Source organism: Grammomys surdaster, unplaced genomic scaffold, assembly GCF_004785775.1.
Source record: "Grammomys surdaster isolate TR1022 unplaced genomic scaffold, NIH_TR_1.0 66, whole genome shotgun sequence".
In the NCBI taxonomy this organism is placed as follows: domain Eukaryota; kingdom Metazoa; phylum Chordata; class Mammalia; order Rodentia; family Muridae; genus Grammomys; species Grammomys surdaster.
The window spans coordinates 18,656,501-18,679,710 of record NW_021604568.1 but is presented as its reverse complement, the minus strand read 5'-3'; the positions used below and the strand labels follow the sequence as shown (position 1 = coordinate 18,679,710).

Here is a 23,210-nt window from a genome sequence, read left to right as displayed (position 1 = left end):
TATTATATAAATACAAAAACATACTACAAAGAGTCTAGAGTCATTTGCAATTCTGGCACTACCCAAGCTTGAAGGTATGTTGTAAATGTTGTGTTTATCAGTTCTCTCTGCTGGCTTTTGCACTATCTCCTTGTATATTCTTAAAACTTCAGATTGCTTCTGCTTACTCTGTGCCACTATTTTTCTTCAGCCATAGTCCTGAACTAGGGTCAGGTTGGATAGTGCCTGTTTTAGTCAGGATTCTCTAGAGCCACAGAACTTATGCAATGTCTCTTTATATTAAGAAAAATTATTGGTATATATAACTTAGAGTCTACAGTCCAACTAGCCCAACAATGGTCACCTGTGAATGGAAAGTTCAAGAATCTAGTAGTTGCTCAGTCCCATGAGGCTAGGTGTTTTAGCTGGTCTTCTGTATAAGCTGGAATCCTGAAAAGGTAGGTTCTAACAGATGTGCTGGCAGGTAAGTGCAATCAGGTGAAGAAGAATGAACCCTTCATTTTTCCGTTGTCCTATTCTAGACCTCCAGCAGAAGGTATGGCCCAGTTTAAAGGTGTGTGTACCACCATGCCTGGATTTGGAACTTGTTATGTCCCAGGCTAGCCTTGAATTTAGAAATTTGCTTGTCTCAGTCTCCTGGGATTAAAGGTGTGTACCACCTAGTCTGAGCCTAAGCTTTTCATGGCCACTCTGCCTCAAGATCTGGATCAGAAGCATGTGTTATCCCATGCCAAGATCCAGGTCAAAAGCCTGTGTTTTCCAGTCTCAGGATTTGGATCACAGGTGTTGTATCCATTTCTGGACTGTAGTTCATTCCACTTGTAGTCAAGTTAACAACCAAGAATAGCCATCACAGTACCCATAGACTTGAAAAACAAAACAAACAAACAAAAAAACCTAGTAATTTTTAAAGATTAATTATGTAGGCTTGATTATCCTTGTCTGTAAGCATGTTCTCACATTCTTTGTACCTAGTTTTAACCACTGCAGTGTTAGAGTCTCAGCGCTCTCACTTAAAGTGCTCATTGGCTTTGCTGTAGCTGTTGATGTGTTTGCTTTTGTTTCCTGGTTGCATTTTGTGGTTTATGGGGAGATTAGAATCAAGCCATGCTGCCACTCTTAGTCAGCTTCCTAGAACCAGTAGTTGCCTGATTTTGCTTTTTATTAATTATGTGAGTAAAGTCTTTTAAAACTGTATTACCTGGTTTTTGTTTCACATATTACAGGAAACAGTTTTTAAGATAAAAATTTAAAGAAATGTGTGCTTTCTTTTTTTCATTTTTTGCAAGTTTTTTTTATAAAATAAGTAAATGTGTACATAAATTTGAGCCTATTTTATCTTCAAAAATATATAAAGGAGAAAGGAGAAACAATTTATTCTTTGGATAGTGTCTTAGGGTTTCCATTACTATGAAGAGACCCCATGACCAAGAAAGGCAACACTTACAAAAGACAACATTTAAATTGGGGCTGGCTTACAGTTTTAGAGGTTGAGTCCATTATCGTCATGGTGGGAAGCATGGCATCATGCAGGCAGACATGGTGCTGGAGGAGCCAAGAGTTCTATGTCTTAATCCAAAGGTACCCAGGAGTAGACTTGTCTTCAGCAGGCAGCTAGGAGGAGGGTCTTGATCACAGTTGAGCATATATATGAGACCTCAAGGCCCTGTCTTCACAGATACACACTTCCTATAACAAGGCTACACCTCCTAGTAGTGCTACTTCTCATGGGCCAAATACTATCAAACCACCACAAATAATATTATGTATATATTTATGGTAAAATGTTTATTTAGTTCCTCATGGAAGTCTACTCATATAGAATTTCAAAGTCCATTTACAAGAGGTGTTGGTTTAAGTGTTAAAATTCTATTTTGTGTTTATGACTCTTCCAAGACTATTAAATGGAAAAAAAAAACAGCACCTCTTATGGTTGAATTTTTTTATGAATGTTAAATGCTTATGTACTGTCTTTTAATATTTTAATGATTTTTATTTGACATTTATTTAGTTCTATACTTTTAAATTAGTCTTTTCTCTACATCAGATAAAGATCATTTTATATTTTATTGAAATTTATCTTGTCTCAATACTAATGGAACATATCTTTTCAATACTTGACACATCTTATGATCTTGTCTCAGAAAAGCTTATTGTTATAATTACCCATTATTTGTTTTCTTTAAAACATCTTTATTGGGATATAATCCACATCACATGCAATTTATCATTCAGAGTATACAGTTCAGACCCGTAGTATATTTTACATCCATCATTATAACTTCACTTGGTATGCTTTTTTAAATTATTAATTATTTTATTTATTTACATCCCAAATGTTGCTCCTCCTCCCAGTCTCCCCTTGAAGAGTTCTTCCCCCCCTTCTTCTCCCCTTCGCTTGAGAGCCCCCCCCCAACCTCCCTTCTTGAGGCATCAAGTCTATAGGATTAGGCCCATCCTCTTCCACTGAGGCCAGACAAGTCAGTCCTCTGCTACATATGTGCCAGGGGCCATGGACCAGCTCATGTCTGCTCTTTGGTTGGTGGCTTCATCCCTGGGAGCTCCCAGGGGTCCAGGTTAGTTGATATTGTTGGTCTTCCAATGGGATTGTCATCCCTTTCAGTTCTGTCTCAGTCAGCTCTGGAACTCTGAGGACAGCCATGCTAGGCTCCTGTCTGTACACACACTATGGCATTAGTAATAGTGTCAGGGATTAGTGCCCACCTATGGGATGGATCCCAAGTCAGGTCCATCTCTAGTTGGCCATTCGTTCAATCTCAGCTCCATTTTTGTCCCTGCATTTCTTTTAGACAGGAACAATTTTGGATGGAAAGTTTTGTAGGTGGATTGGTGTCCCCATCCCTCCACTTTGGGTCCCGTCTGACTACTGGAGGTGGTCTCTTCAAGTTCCATCTCCCAACTGTTGGGCATTTCAGCTAAGGCCACCCACATTGAGTCCTGGGAGCCTCCCCCATCCCAGGTCTCTCGGACTTTCTAGAGGTTCTCCCACGCCCCCACCCCTGGAAGCTGCATATTTTTGTTCATTCTCCCATAACCTCATGCCCTTATGCAGTCCATCTTTATTCTCCTCTAGTTTTACTCTTTCCTAACTCCAAGTAACCACTTGTCAGAAAACAGAAGTATGCCAAATGTAGTTACAGATCCGTTTAGGTTTAATTTGAAATTCATTAACCCCGTTCTATATGAGCATGTCCACCTGACATTAGCTGAACAGTGGGTTTTGTAAGATTGAAACAAACAACAATACTGAAAAAAAGCTGATGAGTTAATATCAGGTTACATTCTTTTTAAGTTTCTTTTTCAGTGTGTGTATGCATGTAGGTTTGTAGGTGAAGGAGGGAGGAGGGAGAGAGAGGAAAGAGGAAGGAGGGAAGGAGAGGAGAGGAGACAAAAGAATTGGTACTTCATAGAGACCCAAAGAGAGTGATAGGGCCCCTGGAGCTGGAGTTACTTGATGTGGGTGCTGGAAAATGAACTTGGGTCCTCTGGAAGAGCAGCGAGTACTGTTAACCCCTGAACCATTTCTCCAGCTCCAGGTTACTCTTCTGTAAAGGTTAAAGTCTTATTATAAGAGATAGGTTGAAATCTCTTTTCAGGATAGATTGATCTGTTTGGGGCATTTATTTCCTTCCTTAAAGTTTCAAATTGATTATGTGACATTGCGTAAAGGCAGGGAGGTAGGGTAGATTCTGGGTGTCTTCCTCTATTACTCCAACTTATTTAACCTGGAGCTCATCAGTTCTCCTAGAGCCAGTGAGCCCCAAGGCTCCACCTGTCTGTCTTCCCTTCTCCCACCCCAGCACTGGGTGATATAGGCACATGCCTCCATCCCTGACTTTTTATGTGAGTGATGGGAATCTAAACTCAAATTCTCTGTGTTCGTGTAGTAAGCAACTTACCATGGTCTGTCTATCTAGCCTGGATGATGTGGATTCAACAGGAGTGACTCCATTTTGGTTTAATAGTCTGTTCTTTTGGGGTCCAGTAAAGGAACTCAGTTCAAAACAGTAGCCCCCTATAATGATTCTGCTTTTTGTCTATAAATTTACTTATTCTAAAAATTGAATGTGAGTGGAGTTATGTGTTCATTTGTAACTGGCTCTTTTGACTCAGCAACCATTCATATTTCACTCATATTGCAGAATGTTCTAGTAAGTACTTCATTTTGTTGTCAAATAATACTCCTCTGGAGCAGAATTGCTAAGACATACTTTATATTGTAACTTTTTAAGCAACTGTCAAACTATTCTCCAAAGTGACTATACCATTTTACGACTTAATAGTAATGCATGAAAACTCCAATTTCTCCGTAGCCCTTAAAAGGTTCTTTGTAAAAAATTATAGACAGTCTAGTGAGTGAGCTTGAAGTGGTTTGGGTTTGTATTAGTCTCAGGTTAGTAACAAGTGCAACCATGTGCATGTGGTGCCCATTGAAGTCAGAGAGGCCTTGATCCTTTGCAATTGGAGTTGACAAGTAGTTTTAAGCCTCTGAGTGAGTGTTAGGAATGAAACCCAGGCCGGGCGGTGGTTGCGCACGCCTTTAATCCCAGCATTTGGGAGACAGAGGCAGAGGGATTTCTGAGTTCGAGGCCAGCCTGGTCTACAGAGTGAGTTCCAGGACAGCCCGAGCTACAAGAGAAACCCTGTCTCGAAAAACCAAAAAAAAAAAAAAAAAAAAAAAAAAAGAAATGAAACCCAGGTCTTCTGCAAGAGCAGTAAATGGTCTTAATTCCTGATCCATCTCTCCAGCCACTTTTACCTATTTAAAAATTGTGTTATTTTATGTTTTATTGTTATATTGTAACTTTTTCTTCCTCCTAAATACGTGGTTTTTATCAAATACATTTGAAAGTATTTTCTTTTATTCTGAGAAATGTTTCATGTGATGGTACCCTTTAAAATACAAAAATAATTAATACTTTTGGGGTTTTTGTTTGTTTTATCTCTGTGCTAGGACCTATCTCAGGACCTGTACCAGTTAGACAAGTGCTCTACCACTGAGCTAGAGGCCAGCTTTTTGTGGGTCTAATTTTATAAGTAATTTTTCTTTTGGTACTTAATCATAATAAGGTATAATTTAGTCTAGGACAAGATTTAATTTTTTTATTTTGAGTTTTGTAGGGTTTTTTCATATATCTCACATTTAATAATATGACTGTTTTGAGTCAATTTTTTTTGTTATACATTGTGTTATTTTTAAAACATTTTGAAGTCATATGAAAAATGTAGAATGATTTCTAGAAGATTTTCTAAGAGCTCTGCTTTCTGGTTTTTGACTCCTGATCTGATCTTCAGCATACTTGCCTGGAGTCTAGGTCTCCAGCTGATAACAGAGTTTTCTCTGCTTGTTGGGGAAGTCTGAGGCAGTTCAGTCTCTGAGCAGATGAGGGCAGTAGCGCTTTAGTGAATGAGAATTCATACTATTCTAAAAACAGCATTTTAAAGTTATAGATTTTGTTAATGTGTTTAACCTGTCTTATTTTTGGTGATAGGTTATTAGGCACTAAGTTTAAAGTCTTTTTAAACATTCTTTAATATTTAGATTTAGGAGCTTTCTTTCTCTACCCTCATAAATGATGAGGATCATAGTTACCAGTTTATGATTACCACTCATAAGATGTGACTATGATCTGGAGATCAGTGTCTCCAAACTTAGGACATAATTTTCTCAAATTTTCATGGTGCATTTTTCCATTTCTCTTTTATCATTTCATTGCTACTTGTGCTCTTTGAATAGTGATAAAGTAACACCTAATATGCTGGTAAATGCTAAAACTATTATCTAGCTTATTCTAGAGACAAAGTGGCAGGTTTCAGTCTCACTATGGGGATGGACAATATAGAAGTTAGACACATGGATAATACCCTTTCTTTTCTTTAATAATAAGAATTTTTATATCATCTCAGAATTAGACCTGGTGTCCTTTATAGAACTGAATATTAAGTAAGCATGGATTAAGTGGTTCTTTTATTCTGTTATGGTTGTTTTCAACATAAGGAAAGACAGTCAGGAGAGATGGCTCAATGAGTACTGGCCGTTCTTCCAGAGGGCCTTGATTTGATTCCCAATACACACAACTATCTATAACTATACTTCCAGAGGATCTGATGCCCTATTGGCACTAGACATGCACGTGATACATGAACAGAAATACAGGCAAAACATTCATACACATTTTTAAAGGAAAGAAATAACAAATATTGAACTTTTTGTTTGTTTGTTTGTTTGCTTGTTTTTGAGACAGGGTTTCTCTGTGTAGCCCTGGCCGTTCTGGAACTCACTCTGTAGACCAGGCTGGCCTCGAACTCAGAAATCCACCTTCCTCTGCCTCCCAAGTGCTGGGATTAAAGGTGTGTGCCACCACTGCCTAGCAATATTGAACATTTATTGTTTTTGTTTTACCACCGTGGTCATAAGTATTTTATGTATATTGTCTTCTAATTTTAAATAATTCTTCCTGAAAAGTAAGTAACGCTGTTTTGTTTTGTTTTCCTACAGTTTCCAGAGAGGGAGACACATTAGGAAAGTAAAAATTTAACTAAGCTCACATTAGGTGGTGAAGTCAATATGTGTGGTCATATTCGATGGCAGTATTCTATTCTGCATAGTACATTTTACAGAAATGATATATCTATATGCATCACTCTGCAACTCATTTTTGTTTTAAATCCAACAGTATTTTGAAAATCTCCTTCTTGATTCTTACTGTATAGAGATAATTTGGCCAATTGTTTTACCTCATGAGCATATTTAACTGAGCTATGAAAACTGGCTGCCAGGAAACCTCTAACTTGAGCCTTACTTGGCTTTTCCACTAGAGGGTGTAACAAATGTTTCTTTTTTGTTATTGCTATTAAATATAATGTGTTTATTTCTCCTTATAATTATCAGAGGGAAATATTTATTGCATATAATTGGTATAGTACCCTTTCTGTTCTGTCTTTTTTCTGCAGGTTATTCATTTTTGGATCCTATGACAGAGAAACAAATGTTCATTGTACACTTGAGCTGAGCAGTGGTGTTTGGGAAGAAAAACAAAGGAGCTCTATTAAGACGGTAAAATGCACAGTTTTATATTTATGTAAGATTTATTGTATAGGTATGCCTTTATTAGTATTTCTGTATTTCTAGGTTTATTGATGGTCGTAAGTGAACAGTCATCTTTTTTTGCTAACAGAGCAGCATCAGTAGTAAAATAGACCACCTGGAACTGGTAATGAACAGACTGCCTAAGAAGCAGTCTGTTCTGCTTTCTTTTCAAAATGTCAACATTGTTTCAGTTAAGGAATCAGAAGTTATAATTTGTGCATGTGTGCAGGTGCACATGTGTGAGCCCACATGTAAAAAGCCAGAGCTCTGTGTAATTTCTTAGATGTCTTTTTTTTTCCCCCCAGATAGTCTCTCACTGGCCTGGAGCTCACCAAGTAGGTTAGATTGGCTGGTCAGCCAGCCCAGAAATCCACCTGTCTTTTCTCCTTTCTGGTGATACCATGCTTGACTTTAAAACACAAACAAACCAACAAACAAAAATAAACATGGATTCTGGGAAGTCTGACTTAGATTCCTCATGCTGAAAAGGCAAACCCTTTACTGACTGAGCTGTCATCCCAGCCCCTAGAAGGCATAATTTTCCTGAGTGCTTCAGATCCTTGTGGGTCCACATGTTTGTTTACTCAGCAGGATTTTTATCAAGAGTTATCAAGCGTTTTGCTGGGCACAGATTCTGATGCTGGAGAAACAGTTCAAGATAGAAGGCTACTGTTCCTGTGGGACTAGTGTCAACTAGAAGTGTGGTATGGTAGAAGACTGAGATGAAGGAGAAGAAGCTGTCAGTAAGCCTGAAAAGTGAGGATAGCTATCCCTGGAGCTTGACAGCTACTACTCTGAAGAAAGCAAAATGAGGGGGCTGGAGAGATGGCTCAGTGGTTAAGAGCACTGACTGCTCTTCCAGAGGATCTGAGTTCGATCCCCAGCAACCACATGGTGGCTCACAACCATCTGTAATGGGATCTGATGCCCTCTTCTGGTGTGTCTGAAGACAGCAACAGTGTACTCATATACATTAAATGAATAAATAAATCTTTAAAAAATAATTTTCAAAAAAAAAAAAAGCAAAACGAAAGTTGTGAAAATGATGCTCTTAGACCTTACTGACTATTGGACGCATCCTTAAATTTAAAACAGGCAGCATAGGATTTTCTTGGAAGAAATGGAGTAATTTTGACCTGAGTGGGAAATAGAAATGAAGTTAAACTGACAGAGGAGAATGGCTGACTCACAGAATTTGGCTATAAGCAAGGGACAAGAATTGTCGAAGATTGTAAATGTGACGGAAGAGAGGTTTAAGAATTCCTCCCTGTGTCTCTGTGTGTGTGTTAATATGAGGTGCCTTTGTCTGGCACCCACCCCCTTATGTTTTGAGACAGGGAATCTCATTGAACTTAGAGTTCCTGTTTTGGTTATGCTGGTAGGCCAGGGACTCTAAAGGACTTGACTCTCTGGGTCCCATCCTACCCCAACTCTCACCCCTGCCACTGGGGTTAGAGGTTAGCATTGATATGCCCACCATTCATTTAAGTTGCTTTTTTTCTTCAGACAGTTTCACTGTATTGCCCTGGCTAGCCCGGAACCCATTAATATAGATCAGGCTGGCTTGAACTCAGAGATCTGCCTGTCTCCACCTCCCAAGTGGCTGGCATTAAAGGTGTGTGTTACCACTCCCAGCCAGCTATGCACAGCATTTATGTGGAAGCTGCGACCCTAAACTCAATTTGTTATGCCTGTATAGTTATCCAATTAGCTATTTCTCTAGGCCAAAGAAGGTAGGCAGATAGAGTGCGCTCTCTCTCTCTCTCTCTCTCTCTCTCTCTCTCTCTCTTTCTCTCTCTCCATCCCTTCCTCTCTCCCTCCCCCCCCTTCTCTTTCTTTCTTCCTGGTTGTTATTCCTATACCAACTTTAAGGTTACATTTTCAATCAATTTGAGGTAGCATCTCCAAGGAATGAAATAACCAGTTTTAGAGTTTGTGCCAAAATGAATAACTCTATGAGAAAGATTATTGTTTTATCTGGTTAAATTTTGGCTTCACTTTGAGTTACTCATAACTTGCCATTGCTGCTGGCATTTTCAGTTTTCTTTATTTTATCTTCAAAGTTATGAGATTAGACATATTTAATATTTTATAGCAAAGGTTAGTAAGACCTTTAATTTTGAATTATTGTTTTAGATCCTAGCATATGTCATAGGCAGTTGTCAAGAAAGAATAATTTTACCAGGTGTTTAAAATGTCAACAACAGTGTGGACAACCAACAAACTGAAATTTTGTGAATTTAATCTAGGAAGGCAGAATTGAATCATAGTACAAGAAATTCGTGTGTTTGTGTGTGTATGTGTGTGTGTGCGCGCGTGCATGTGCACGTATGTACACACGTGCATATGCTTGTGGAGGCTAAAGGCCACTTCTATTACTATTCCAGGGCTGAAAAAACCTCTGTTATTATTCCAGAAAAAAAAAAAAAAAGCCCTTCTGTTTGTTCAGATGAGATCTCTCACTGGCCTGGAACTCACTGAGTAGGCTAAACTAACCCATTGGCCAATGAGGATTGAGCTCCAGAGATCTTCTCTCTGTTTCCAGCACTGGAATTACAAAGTATATGCCACCACGCCTAGGTGTGGTGGAGTTTTTGTTGTTGTTTTTTGTTTTTTAATGTGGGCAATGGGTGTCAAATTCACATTCTCCCATGTTTTCACTGTAAGCACTTTGCCAACTGGAGAATAGAAGTGAATGGCTTTTAGATGGCTAATTCACAAGAAAACAAACTTGTTTGATAGCTTTTTTTTTTTAAGTTAATAGAAATAGAGATAGTAGCAAAGACACTCCTGAAGTGAGTGTGTGCTAATGAGCTGGAAACAGCATATACTCAAAGCACTGGGCCAGCAGTCTCAGGGCCCTTTGTACATTACTCACCACTGTCTTCTCTAGCATTTGTCAGTCCTAGGGTGGTTTTTTGTTTACTCTGTTTCTTGCATGTAGCCCACATGGGGAAATGGTTCCTATGGTCTGCCACTGACTTTTTTGTTGCTGATCTTGATGCTGCTTTCTGCAGTTCCCTCTCTAGCCACAGCTCTCCCCCGATGAAATAACCATAGAATGGATAGGGAAATATTAGTGTTACCAACTGACAAGATGGTGAGGTAACTGGTAAATCCTACTAGGTAGGAAACTCAGTCTGTGGCACTGAGAAGGGAAGTCTATTGCTGCCAGCTACACAAGTATTAATAAGTTTCTTAGACTATTTTGTGACTCAGTGGCTGAATGTTCTTGAAGGAAAGAGGAGGCTAGTGATATCTAAGGTCTGATTGACAAAAATTATCATACTCTGTTGCTTGATTAAATCCCTGAGTGATTCCTTACTGCCCCATAGATAAGGACAGGCTGATATGGCCAGGAAAGGGACCTGATAAGCCTGGTCCCTTCATATTCCCTCCCGTTCTCAGCTTTAGTCATGCTAGCATTCAATACTTCTTACTGGCCTTATTCTGTACTATACCTCTCTGATGATTGTATATCCTTCCTAAATTGTCCTAAGGTTCTTTTTTGAAAACTGGCATGTGCTAACTCAGCTTGTTTTCCCACATACATCTATATTTTCCAGAGTTCTGCTTGTGCCATATCTTAGCTTATTTGCCCCTGTCCAGTTATATTCATGAACTTCTTTCCTATTCCATTCCTGGAGAGTCCCCTGTTATTTCAAGTTCTCAGTAGCTTTCAACTGTAGTTGATGGATGTGAAGCACTCTTGGGAAATGAGAGTAGACAGCAGAAACCAGGATATTCTTCCTCCTGGCAGCTGGTTTATCTTTCTTGGCCTACTCTTCTCACAGGACAAGCCACCATTCCAGTTTCCATTTGATGTTCAGCCCCAATAACCACTTCTGTCCGTCCTTCAGTCTAAGGTTGATAGTGACCTCTTACTTTTGCTGGTATCTGAGTTTTATTCTGTTTGGAATTCAGTTTTTCTCTTACCAACAGGTTACTTCCATTTGCTTTTGCTTTCAGATATTTAAGAATTTTCACTTTCCTTGTTGGGAAACCTTTCCTAACTGGCACAGGCTTATGTGTTAAGTATGTGTCACAGCTGAAGTATTAGTTATATTTGCATAATTGTATAACTTGATCTGTGTTGTCTCCAGCAGAATCTTTTGTTATAAGTACCTTGATAGGTTTGGTTCTGTATATTTAGTATGTATGTTGGTAAGACCAAGTCTAACTGTCTAGACATCAATCTCCAAGTACCTTACCAATTTTTCTTCCAGACTGCCATGGTTTTCAGCATAACTTTTAGTTATGCTTTGATTTCTTTTCTCTTTCCCTGAATGTATCCCAACTCCTTTAAGGAAATAAAAATATTTAGGATGAGGAAGTCTACCAAATGAGATTTATTAATTAATATTGCTTCTGTAAAGAGCTGATTTTTCAGTGTGAGAATCTTAATTTACAATTGTAGTACCCAGTGATGTATTTTCTTTCTGTCAAGAGTAAAAACACCAAAAGAATGCCTCATGAGTGTAGTTCAGCATAGCTGAAATAAATGATTTGATAAGACTTAAAATTGAACTATTTTCATTTTGTTTTTAGTCTTGGACAATTTTAGAAGCATTGTTGGGTAGTAGTGAATATAAATCTACATTTCCAGATTTCTCTACATATTACTGACAGTCTGTACAAATGATTTATAAAAGGGCTTTCTGAAAAACTGTAATTCTAAGTAGAACATTTGAGTTCTAAATACATAGGCCAGGTGCCTAGGAGTTGGCATTTTGGTGTGTTTACTTAAGGCCACATGCCAAGCAGGTCGAATTTGGTGTGCCTATTTAACCATTTGCCATTTGCAGTCTTAATCTTATCAAAAGGAAGAGAAAGATTAAAGCAAATAAAGCTTTTTTGAAAATGTCAGTCTTTTATGAAAACTTTGGTTTAGTTCAGCTTGATAACATTTGAGAATACAGTAGGGACTCAATGAAATTTTAACCATATATTATATTTTATAATTGGTTTCTTAAATAAAGCAAATGTGTTTCAGCTTTAATAGTAAATTCTATATAACATTTCCACTCTTAAAAGTTCATCTTAGTTAAAAATAGAGGATAAGATTATCTCAGTTTTATACTCTGATATTGTTGTGAAATTCTGGGGACGAGTAAGAATTTATGTTAAAATATTGTTTACTTTAAATCAAAGTAGTCTAAGAATGAGGAGTCTAGGACACTAAGAAACAATATGAGGTGTGATCTGTGCTATGATTTTCTTGTCAAGAGAAAGAGGTTAGCATTTCTATGTGCATTCTGTATTGCTGTTAGTAGCTCTGAACATGTCAGAGTTTCAGAGCAAAAGTACTGTCAGCTTCTGATAAAGGAAAGTAGCATTCTTTGGGGAAAGCTAGAAAATAATATGTTAAAAAAAGTGACAAATGGAAGAAGCTTCACAGTATCCTTAGGGTGAGAGAGCACAGAGAGCAATTCGGAGTGGAAGACATAATATAATGTAAGACCCCACAGAGAGTATCTGAGTATACTGAGTGAGCTGTCCAAGTTCACTAAAAGAATATAGTAATGTAGGAAAATTATTCAAAACAAGAATAAAAGCTTTACACAGAATCTAAGAAATATATCTATTACTTTCAAGACAGTAGAAACTATGGAGGCTTTTAGAATAAAACTATTTTAATCAGAACCTCTCTGTTTTGTTGTTGTTGTTGTTGTTGTTGTTTTTCGAGATAGGGTTTCTCTCTTTAGCCCTGGCTGCTCAGGAACTCACTCTATAGACCAGGCTAGCCTCAAACAGGGTCAAAGCTGTGCACTACCACAGCCCAGCTCTCTCTTTCAGAGCACTTGAAAGAGTGGCACTTGAATCTTAGCCAGGCCTTTTTGGCAGCATGACTATGTCAAGGTCTAAATCCATCTCATCTATAAGTACTTGATTATTCTGTAAATCAAACTGATACTGCTCACAATCTGATGAGATGTCAGGGCTTCTGCATCTATGAATGTCTGACTTAGCACTTGGCATAAAGTAGGTCATCAATAATACGTTCATTGAATCTGAGTAGTAGAGTCAAGAATGTGATCTAGAAAAGGAAAAACTTGACATAGAGGGGAATGAACATCTAAATGAGGTTGGTGATAATGGAAATGAGAAATGGAATCAGCATTGCTTTGGATAGCTCTGGGAATGGAAGCGTTTTAGAGAAAGGACGCTAGAGGGGACAGTTTTGAGGAGGCAGAAGGAAAAGCAGATATTCTGGACAACTTAGGTGTGAACTGATAGTGACCGACAAAGGTCAGTCCAGAGATAAGGTTTTCTTTTGATTTGCTGTTTATTTTGTTTTAACATGTTCAGTCCTATTATTTCAGCTTTCAGTGAACTTTTAAATTGAACTGTTTATTTGTACTTTATGCCTTCTTTTAGGTTTCAAATAAGATGGGAGAAATTGTGATTTCATAATACAATGATAAAAATTAAAATCCATCTTGTATTTTTGGCAGTGCTACGGATTGAACTGAGAACCTTGCATATGCTAATAAACAAGTGTTCTAACAGTGATCTGCATTCTCAACGCTAGTTTGTTTGTTTGTTTGAAGGGCTGTTGAAGGGGCTTGGAAAATGGAGTGCTTGCCACGTAAGCAAGAAAAACTGAGTATGTAAAACCCAACGGTAGTGGTAGAAATCTGTAACCACAATAGCAAGTTGTCGAGGAGCAGGGTTGACAGACTAACCCCTAGAGCTCACTTGCATCTTATCTTTGAACAAATGATGAGATCCAAGTTCAGTGAGAAAACCTGTCTCAGAAAGTAAGGTGAAGGTGAAGAACAACAGAAGACACCCACGTGACCTCTGGCTTGCACATATACAAACATGTACATACAAACACATGAAAAAAAGAGCTGCTGAGAGAAAATTAAGGGGCATTAGCCATAAAACATAAGCATTACTTTAGGTTCTATTTCTTTCTTTCTTTTTTTTTTTAATATTTATTTATTTATTTATTTACACTCCAGATTTTATTCTACCCCCCAATCCCCGTCTACCCTCTGACTGTTCCACATCCCATACATCCTCCCTGTGCCCTTGTCTCCACAAGAATGTCCTCACCCCCCACCCCACCTGACCTCTAAACTCCCTGGGGCCTCCAGTCTCTTGAGGGTTAGGTGCATCGTCTGTGATTGAACACAGACCCGGCAGTTCTCTGCTGTATATGTTGGGGGCCTCATATCAGCTGGTGTATGCTGCCTTTTTGGTGGTCCAGTGTTTGAGAGATCTCGGGGCTCCAGATTAATTGAGACTACTGGTCATCCTACAGGGTTGCCCTCCTGCTCAGCTTCTTTTGGTCTTTCCCTAATTCAACCACAGGAGTCAGCAGCTTCTGTCCATTGGTTGGATGTAAATATCTGCATCTGACTCTTTCAGCTGCTTGTTGGGTCTTTCAGAGGGCAGTCATGATAGGTCCCTTTTTGTGAATGCTCCATATCCTCAGTAATAGTGTCAGGACTTAGAATCTCCCTTGAGCTGGATCCCACTTTGGGCCTGTTGCTGGACCTTCTTTTTCCCAGGCTCCTCTCCATTTCCATCCCTGTAGTTCTTTCAGACAGGAACAATTATGGGCCAGAGTTTTGACTGGGATAGCAACTCCCTCCCTCATTTGATGCCCTGTCTTCCTGCTGGAGGTGGGCTCTATAAGTTCCCTCTCCCTACTGTCGGGCATTTCATCTAAGGTCCTTTCCTTTGAGTCCTGAGAGTTTCTCACCTCCGAAGTCTCTGGTGCACTTTGTAGGGTTCTCCCTATCTCCTACCTCCAGAGGTTGTCTGTTTCCATTTTTTCTTCTGGCCCTCAACCTCAAGGCTTCAGACCTTTTTCTTCACCCAATACCAGATCAGGTTCACCTCTTCCCCACCTCCTGGTCCACTTTCCCTCCCAGCTCCCTCCTTCCCTCCCACTTGTGATTGCTTTCTTCTCCCTCTCAAGTGGAACTGAGGCTTCCTCACTTGGGCCCTTCAGCTTATTGACCATTTTTAGTTCTGTGGACTATATCTTGGGTATTCTGTACTTTCCCTCCTCTTCTTCCTCTACTTCCTCTTCCTCCTCTTCTTCCTCCTCCTTTTTTTGGGGGGAGGGTGCCTAATAACTACTTATTAGTGAGTACATACCATGCATGTCCTTTTGGGTCTGAGTTACCTCACTCAGGATGATATTTTCTAGTTCCATCCGTTTGCCTTCAAAACTCATGGTTTCCTCGTTCTTAATAGCTGTGTAGTATTCCATTTTGTAAATGAACCACATTTTCTGTATCCATTCTTCTGTTGTGGGACATGGTTGTTTCCAGCTTCTTGGTATCACAAATAAGGCCTCTATGAACAGAGTGGAATTTGTGCCCCTGTGGCATGGTGGGGCATCTTTTGGGTATATTCCCAAGAGTGGTATTACTGAGTCTTCAGGTAAGTTCTATTTCCATTTTTCTGAGGAACCTCCAGATTGATTTCCAGAGTGGTTGTACCAGTTTGCAATTCTACTAGCAATAGAGGAGTGTTCCTTTTTCTCAATATCCTCGCCAACATGTGTTGTCACCTGAGGTTTTGATCTTAGCCATTCTGATTGATGTAAGGTGGAATCTCAGGGTCATTTTGATTTGCATTTCCCTGATCACTAAGGACTTTAAACATTTCTTTAGGTGCTTCTCAGCCATTCGAGATTCTTCTGTTGTGAATTCTTGGTTTAGTTCTATACCCCATCTTTTGATTGGGTTGTTTGGTCTTTTGGTGGTTAGCTTCTTGAGTTCTTTATATATTTTGGATATTAGCCCTCTATCGGATGTGGGGTTAGTGAAGATTTTTTCCCAATCTGTAGGTTACTGATTTGTCTTATTGACTATGTCCTTTGCCTTACAGAAGCTTTTTGGTTTCATGAGGTCCCATTTATCAATTCATGATCTTAGAGCATAAGCCATTGGAGTTCTGTTTAGGAAATTTCCTCCTATGCCAATGAGTTCAAGGTTCTTTCCCACTTTTTCTTCTATTAGATTCAGTGTATCTGGTTCTATGTTGATGACCATTGTACCAAAGGCAATCTACAGATACAATGCAATCCCCATCAAAATCCCACACAATTCTTCAAAGACATGGAAAGAGCAATTCTCAAATTCATCTGGAAAGGCAAAAAACCCAGAATAGCGGAAACAATTCTTAACGTTAAAAGGACGGCTGGGGAATCACCATTCCTGGCTTCAAGCTTTACTACAGAGCAATAGTGATTAAAAACTTCATGGTATTACTACAGAGACAGACACATTGATTAATGGAATAGAATTGAAGACCCAGAAATAAAACCACACACTTATAGACACTTGATCTTTGACAAAGAGGCCAAAAATATACAATGGAAAAAAGAAAAGATCTTCAATAAATGGCACTGGTCTAACTGGCTGTCTGTATGTAGAAAAATGAAAATAGATCTATATTTGTCACCTTGCACAAAGCTCAAGTCCAAGGGGATCAAAAGCCTCAACATAAAACCAGATACACTGAATCTAATAGAAGGTTCTATTTCTTAAGACATTTTATTTTATTTCATTATGAGCCAAGAAAAACTGACTAGCTTAACCCACGCTTTTTCAGAAACTAACTTTTTCAAAGCATAGTAATAGCTTCTCATAGAATTGTCCTTCACCAGAGAACTCACTTTCTCAGTCATACACAGATGCTGAATACAGACAATTCATGAATGTGTTGAAGGTACTGCCAGGCCTTGTGCAGTAGGTGGAATCCACCTCACTGCCCACATGTACTCAGTCAAAGGTAATCAGCACTCACAAGGTATGTGGGTGGCTGCCGAGTTTGAAGTCCTTATATAATTAACCATATAATTCTTATTAGCCCCATAAGAATAGGCATATCATCATCTTCATTATATGTGTGTGTGTGTGTGTGTGTAGAAGACAAGGTACAAAAAAGATAAGATAAATTACCAGGTATCAGAGGCATTCTACAAACCCAGATTGAGTGTCTCACAGCTGGTATTCTGTTTTGCTCTTATTTTAACAATTCTGCTTCAGGTTATTCTGGATCCAGTATGAATGGCCATGACCAGGAAACATGAGTTCAGGTTACTGTGACTATTTTCTATCTTGGAAGTGGTTACGCAAACTTTTATAGTTACAAAACAAAAAAGGGAAAGTCATAAATTAGCATAGATATCATTTACATTGGTAGGAAACATCAGGCAAGTAGGCCACAATAAATTGGGGAAATTTCCTCTGTAGGTTTTAGATGTTATAGTATACTTGGCTTTTCGGTTAGTTGAGGCTAGAGCTCTACTAAACTTAAACATTCTGAGAAGTTTTAAATGTATGTCATAGTCAGGAGACTATTAGGGCAGATATAGAAATTAGGACAGTTGGCTGAAAGGGACTTGTAACATCCGTAGATTTTTGGTTATAGACTGCAACGTTTCATCTCCATAGTTAGGTTAGTCAGACAAGTACTACTCTGTGGGCTGTGTAATATAGATGCAGCATCTTCAGAGGATGTCATTTCACACTGTTATATCATCTCCACTGATGGTATCCAGTGTGTCTGGGTTCAAGTCCCCATTCTACCACTCTAGTTGTGTGATGGTGAACACTTTACTTCATCATCTAGAGAAATAAACAATGGTCTGCTTAGATCAAAAGGCTGTTAAAATAACTCCATCTGAATAATCAATACATGAAGTTTTCTTTTTAAATTTTATTAAAGGCTTTATTAATGCTTTGATCTGAAGCAAATTTAAATTTTATACACCCACTCTAGTGAAATAAAAAGATAAGAAGAGTAGGCAAAGGCTGGGGTTATGGAATACACATCTTCCTTAGTTCCTTGGCCCATGCCTTCAAATTCTTCCTATAACAAGGTAAGGAGGACAAGTGGAATAATTTCTTGGGCCACAAGAGAAAGTGGTGCTTTTGTCTGTTTTTGAGGTAAGGAGCTAGGGCTGGAGAGATGGCTCAGTGGTTAAGAGCACTTGCTATTCTTGGAGAGAGCCTGGGTTCAGTTCCCAGCACCTGATAGCTATAGTATGGTTTAAAACTATCTGTAACTCCATTTCCAGTTATGTATATCAGACACCCTGTTTTGCTTTCTGAGGACAATAGCTATATAGATTGCTCACATACATATATGCAGGCAAAATGTTCATAAAATAAAATTTTAAACATGAGACTCAATTTTGAAAACTAATTTTAAAGATGAGAAAGCCAAGAAGGGCATGGTAGTGCATACCTTTAATCCCAGCACTCAGTACGCAGAGCCAGGTGGATGTCTGAGTTCAAGGATAGCTTGGTCTACAAAGTGAGTTCCAAGACAATCTAGGGCTACACAGAGAAACCCTCTCAAAAAAAAAGAAGCAGCTAAGAAAGCCAAGTGGTTACTCTAACATAAGCAGATAAGCAGGTTTACTATATATAATAAGGAGGGTGGTTTATTTGAGAGAATGTCCTTGTTACGGAATACTTAGGTAGCTAATGAAAAGGGAAATCATGTCTCTGCCTTATTTTCAGATGATTCAGGAAAAGATACGCAAGAGAAAAGTAAATGTGCTGAAACTCTAGTCAGGAAATATGGCTCAGGATAAGTAGGAAAAAACTGTAACTCTTCTGTTATTACTGAAATTATTTCAAGATAGGAAGTTATTTTTAGAAAAGTATATTTAAAAGTATCTTTCCCTAAGGCTCCCCCACAGAATTTGTAATATATGAATCACTTTGCAGAAGTATATTGTTACTATGTAAAGGTGGAGGTTAATTTGGTGACTCTGATTAAGAGCTGTTTTTCTTTGACAAGAATTTAAAAGGACGTGAGTATTCTGTGCCATTGTTTCCATAACAACTCCAGCCTTTGCCTACTTGTCTTACCTTTTTATTTCACTAGAATGGTGTATAAAATTTAAATTTGTTTTAGATCAAAGCATTAACAAAGGCTTTAATCAAATTTAAAAAGAAGAAAACTTAAGTGTATTGATTATTCAGATGGAATTATTTTAACAGCCTTTTGAATCTAAGCAGAAGACCATTTTTTTATTCCTTAGATCTCTTAGGTCATTTGTATTTGTATAATGAAATTTTTGTTTTCAGTATATTTATATGCCTTTGTTGTCACTGTAACTGAAAGATACAGTCCTAATTTACCATTCAGTTACTTTAGAAACTAAGTTATCTGATGGCCAAGCTAGTGTTGTTTTGAGAGGCCTTGTTTTTCATCCAAAAGAAAGTCTTCCTGAGAAAAGATTATGGAGGTGTCTGATTTGTGTTTGACATTTATGCCCAGTTTTATTTAATCATGACAACAACCCAGCGTGCTAAGATAGTGGTCTCTTCTCTGTGACTTAGATATGGTTTGTTTCTCCTGAAAGTTAATGTGTTAGAAACTTGTTCCATTTTGGCAATATATATGATAAAACCTTTAAGCCAGTGAAGCCTTGAGGGAAGTCCTTGGGTCACAGAGCTATTCTCAGAAAAGTTAAAGTAGGTCTCACAGGACTCCTGGAGCTCTCTAAAGAGCATTATGAAGGAGCCCAGCTGAGTCCCTCTGGCTTTCTGCAATACTGTGTGCTTTCTCTTATACAATTACCTCTATAGTAAGTAAGCAAGGCTACTTACTATGAGATCCTCTGGAGGGCTGACCTGTGCCATACCAGTGAACCCTGAAAACATCTAAGTAAACCCCTTTTCTTCACAAAAATTCTGCTCCAGACATTTTTTGATTGTAACGAACATGAACTAATATATTCTCTTTATAAGTAAATCCTGCAAGCCAAATGTGACAGCATATACGTTTAGTCCCAGCACTGGAGGCGGAACTCTGTGAGTTTGAGGTCAGCCCCTGCGTCTGCATGGGACATGCCCAGCTTTAAATATCTTTAAAGATTTTATTTAATGTGTATAGGTGCTTTTGCCTGCACATAGGTCTGTGTACAACATTTCTACATTGTCTGCAGAGGCCAAAAGGAGACATTAGGTCTCCTGGAACTAGCTACAGACAGTTGTGAGCCACATATGGGTGCTAGGAGTCAAACCCTGGTCCTCTGGAAAAAGTAGCCAGTGCTCTTAACCATGAAGTCAACTCTTCAGCCTCCTTAATATTTTTGATGCAATATTGCTTGAAAGAAGTCCAATTTTAATACCATAAAAAATAGTTTCAGGGGCTAGAGAGATGGCTCATTGGTTAAGAGCACTGACCACTCTTTTAGAGGTCCTGTGTTCAATTCCCGGCAACCACATTATGGCTCACAACTATCTGTAATGGGATCCAGTGCCCTCTTCTGGTGTGTCTGAAGACAATTACAGTGTATTTATATACATAAAATAAAGTTCCAAAGCCCATCTAATGACAGATTTTTCCTACTGAATTTGAGAAAAGCAACAATCAAGAATCCATTCACAATATATGATTATGTTTACCATGTCTCAACTTTGATACAAGTCTCAATTTTATATTAAACTATAAACAAATACAAATTCTGACTCAATTCTTAATTTTTTTAAGATTTTATTTTTTATGTATGTGAATACATACTGTTTAGCTGTTTTCAGACGGACCAAAAAAGGGCATCGGATCCCATTACGGATGGTTGTGAGCCACCACGTGGTGGTTGGGAATTGAACTCAAGACCTCTGGAAGAGCAGTTAGTGCTCATAACCACTGAGCCATCTTTCCAGCTCCCCTCAATTTTTAATTTTATATTAAAGTATAAGCAAATACAAATTCTAACAGTAGTTCTAGATAGTATGATTAGGAATGGTTTTCTTTTTATTTCTTTTTATTTTGTTTCTTTAATTCCAGAATTTCTACTATAGGTGTGATCCCTTTAAAAACCATATTGAATACACTTTTTAATGTTCTTAGATATTTTTGTTTTATTGTTTGGCAATTTCACACATGTATGTATATATTTTTATATTTGATATGTATATTTTGACCCTCTTCCCACTTCCCCCAGGACCTTCGTACTCCCTTACCTCTCACATCTTCATCTTCTCTTCTTTTTTGATAGACTTTTATTCTTTGAGAATTTTATACTTGTGTATCATGTATTTTGATCACATTCTCTCCCAAACTCCCTCCTCCAATTTTCCCAGACCCTCCCCAACACATCCTCTCTCTCAATTTCATGTCATCTTTCCTAATCTTTAATAACTCACTGAGTCCAATTAGTGTCTACATAAATGTGTGGGTATGGGACTATCCCCTGGAGCATGGGCAGACAGACTACCGATGGTGACAACACACCCAGAGAAAAATAGCTCTCTCTTCCCCCACCCAGGAGCCCACAGCTCCTCAGCCAGACTGCCCCAGAACACGATCCTCTCCTTACTCCGTCGTTATCTCCTCTTCCTCTTCCTTGTAAGAAACAACACACATGGTCCAGTTAGTGTTGCCTGCATGCACACGGGTGTGAGGCTGTACATGGGAGTATGCTCATACTTTTTGTTGTTTTTTATGCCTACATTAAGTCATCATAATCTGAAAGTATATTGTTAGTATTGACTTCATCTCTCATTTATCTGTAATTATGGTCACAATGATTTAAAAGTCAGGACTGACTGTGATGTTCTCATGTATATTACTGTTATCTCAATGTTTTCTTTCTTTTTAATCCTTTATCAAAGGTTGAATTAATAAAAGGGAATTTACAAAGTGTTGGACTTACACTTCGTCTTGTTCAGTCAACTGATGGGTATGCTGGGCATGTCATCATCGAAACCGTGGCCCCAAACTCACCTGCTGCGATTGCAGATCTTCAACGGGGAGATCGGCTCATTGCTATTGGAGGTAATTACACACTGGGTAGTATAACTTATGTGTACAGAAAAACTACAAAATTGGTTGGAGAGGTTTTTTTCTCTCTTCTCCCTGTTTCTGAATAAGCATTTGTTAGTTTTATAACCAAAAATCTTGATTATAAAGAAAATTGTAAAAGAGGTCTTAGCATGCTTGTAAAAAACAAGGACCAGATTAGTCCTGATCTTTAAACATATCTAATCTTTAAACCACTTCACTAGAATTTTCTAATTTCCTTTCCCTTCCCACCTTCTCCTCTCTGTATTATTAAATACAAAATTAAGACCCAGATAATAGTGCCTTCCTATATGTCCATTACCACCTGGCCCTAAGTGTGCTAATGTAAGCACTGCTCTAATCATGTTGTAGTTCTAGAGATGAACAGGAGAGGGACAAATAGTCCTTGCCTGAGAGGGAGGATACACCTAACCCTATTCTGAGGCTCCATATTATGTGAAAGGCCTGTGCTTTGCCATTATGCTGTTATGCAGAATCCAACCCAAATCTCTATGGTAAATACTGCATACCTTCCTGTCAGCTGGATTGTTGTAAGTAATAAAAATAAAACTGAGTTATCTGCTTGAGTATATATACATAATAGCAAGACTCAACTGTACATAGCAGCACAGAAATAATCCAAGCCCTTTTTAGATGTCATAGTACCTGGCCCACCTGATGTGGGCCATAAAACTGGCTATAATTTTTTTTTTTTAAGATTTATTTATTTTACTTATGAGTACACTGTAGCTATCTTCAGACACATCAGAAGAGGGCATCGAATCTCATTACAGATGGTTGTGAGCCATCATGTGGTTGCTGGGATTTGAACTCAGGACCTCTGGAAGAGCAGTCAGTGCTCTTAACCACTGAGCCATCTCTCCAGCCCAAAACTGGCTATAATTAATCTTAATCTTTTCAGAATAGTATGTGTTCTTTTACAGTTAAGACAATAAGGTAAAGCAGTCCCCCTAAAAAGGAGTTATCACGCATTATGTTAGACTCTGCTTTTGATTCAAATCCATCTTAACATTAAGATAATTAAAATGATTAGTTAAGCAGCTGGAGTTAAATTAGCATTTTCATGTGGAAATCTGATTGTGGTATACACAGAACCATTCATTCCATGGTCACCCTGCAAAAATGTTCAAAAAGTCATTCTGATTTAGAAAAACTGGGATGAATTCTAAGAGTTTGCTTCCCTTCCCTTCCCTTCCCTTCCCTTCCCTTCCCTTCCCTTCCCTTCCCTTCCCTTCCCTTCCCTTCCCTTCCCTTCCCTTCCCTTCCCTTCCCTTCCCTTCCCTTCCCTTCCCTTCCCTTCCCT

The 23,210-nt window shown here is 38.5% G+C and overlaps 1 protein-coding gene across 1 annotated transcript in view; it reads left to right on the top strand.

Annotated features, from left to right (window-relative positions):
* Positions 1 to 23,210, top strand: part of Pdzd8 (PDZ domain containing 8) — a 58,913-nt gene that overhangs the window by 27,370 nt on the left and 8,333 nt on the right. Inside the window, exons 3-4 of the mRNA XM_028775116.1 lie at positions 6,976 to 7,078; positions 21,718 to 21,880. Coding sequence (XP_028630949.1) covers positions 6,976 to 7,078; positions 21,718 to 21,880 — 266 coding nt within the window. The remainder of the gene's footprint in view (positions 1 to 6,975; positions 7,079 to 21,717; positions 21,881 to 23,210) is intronic.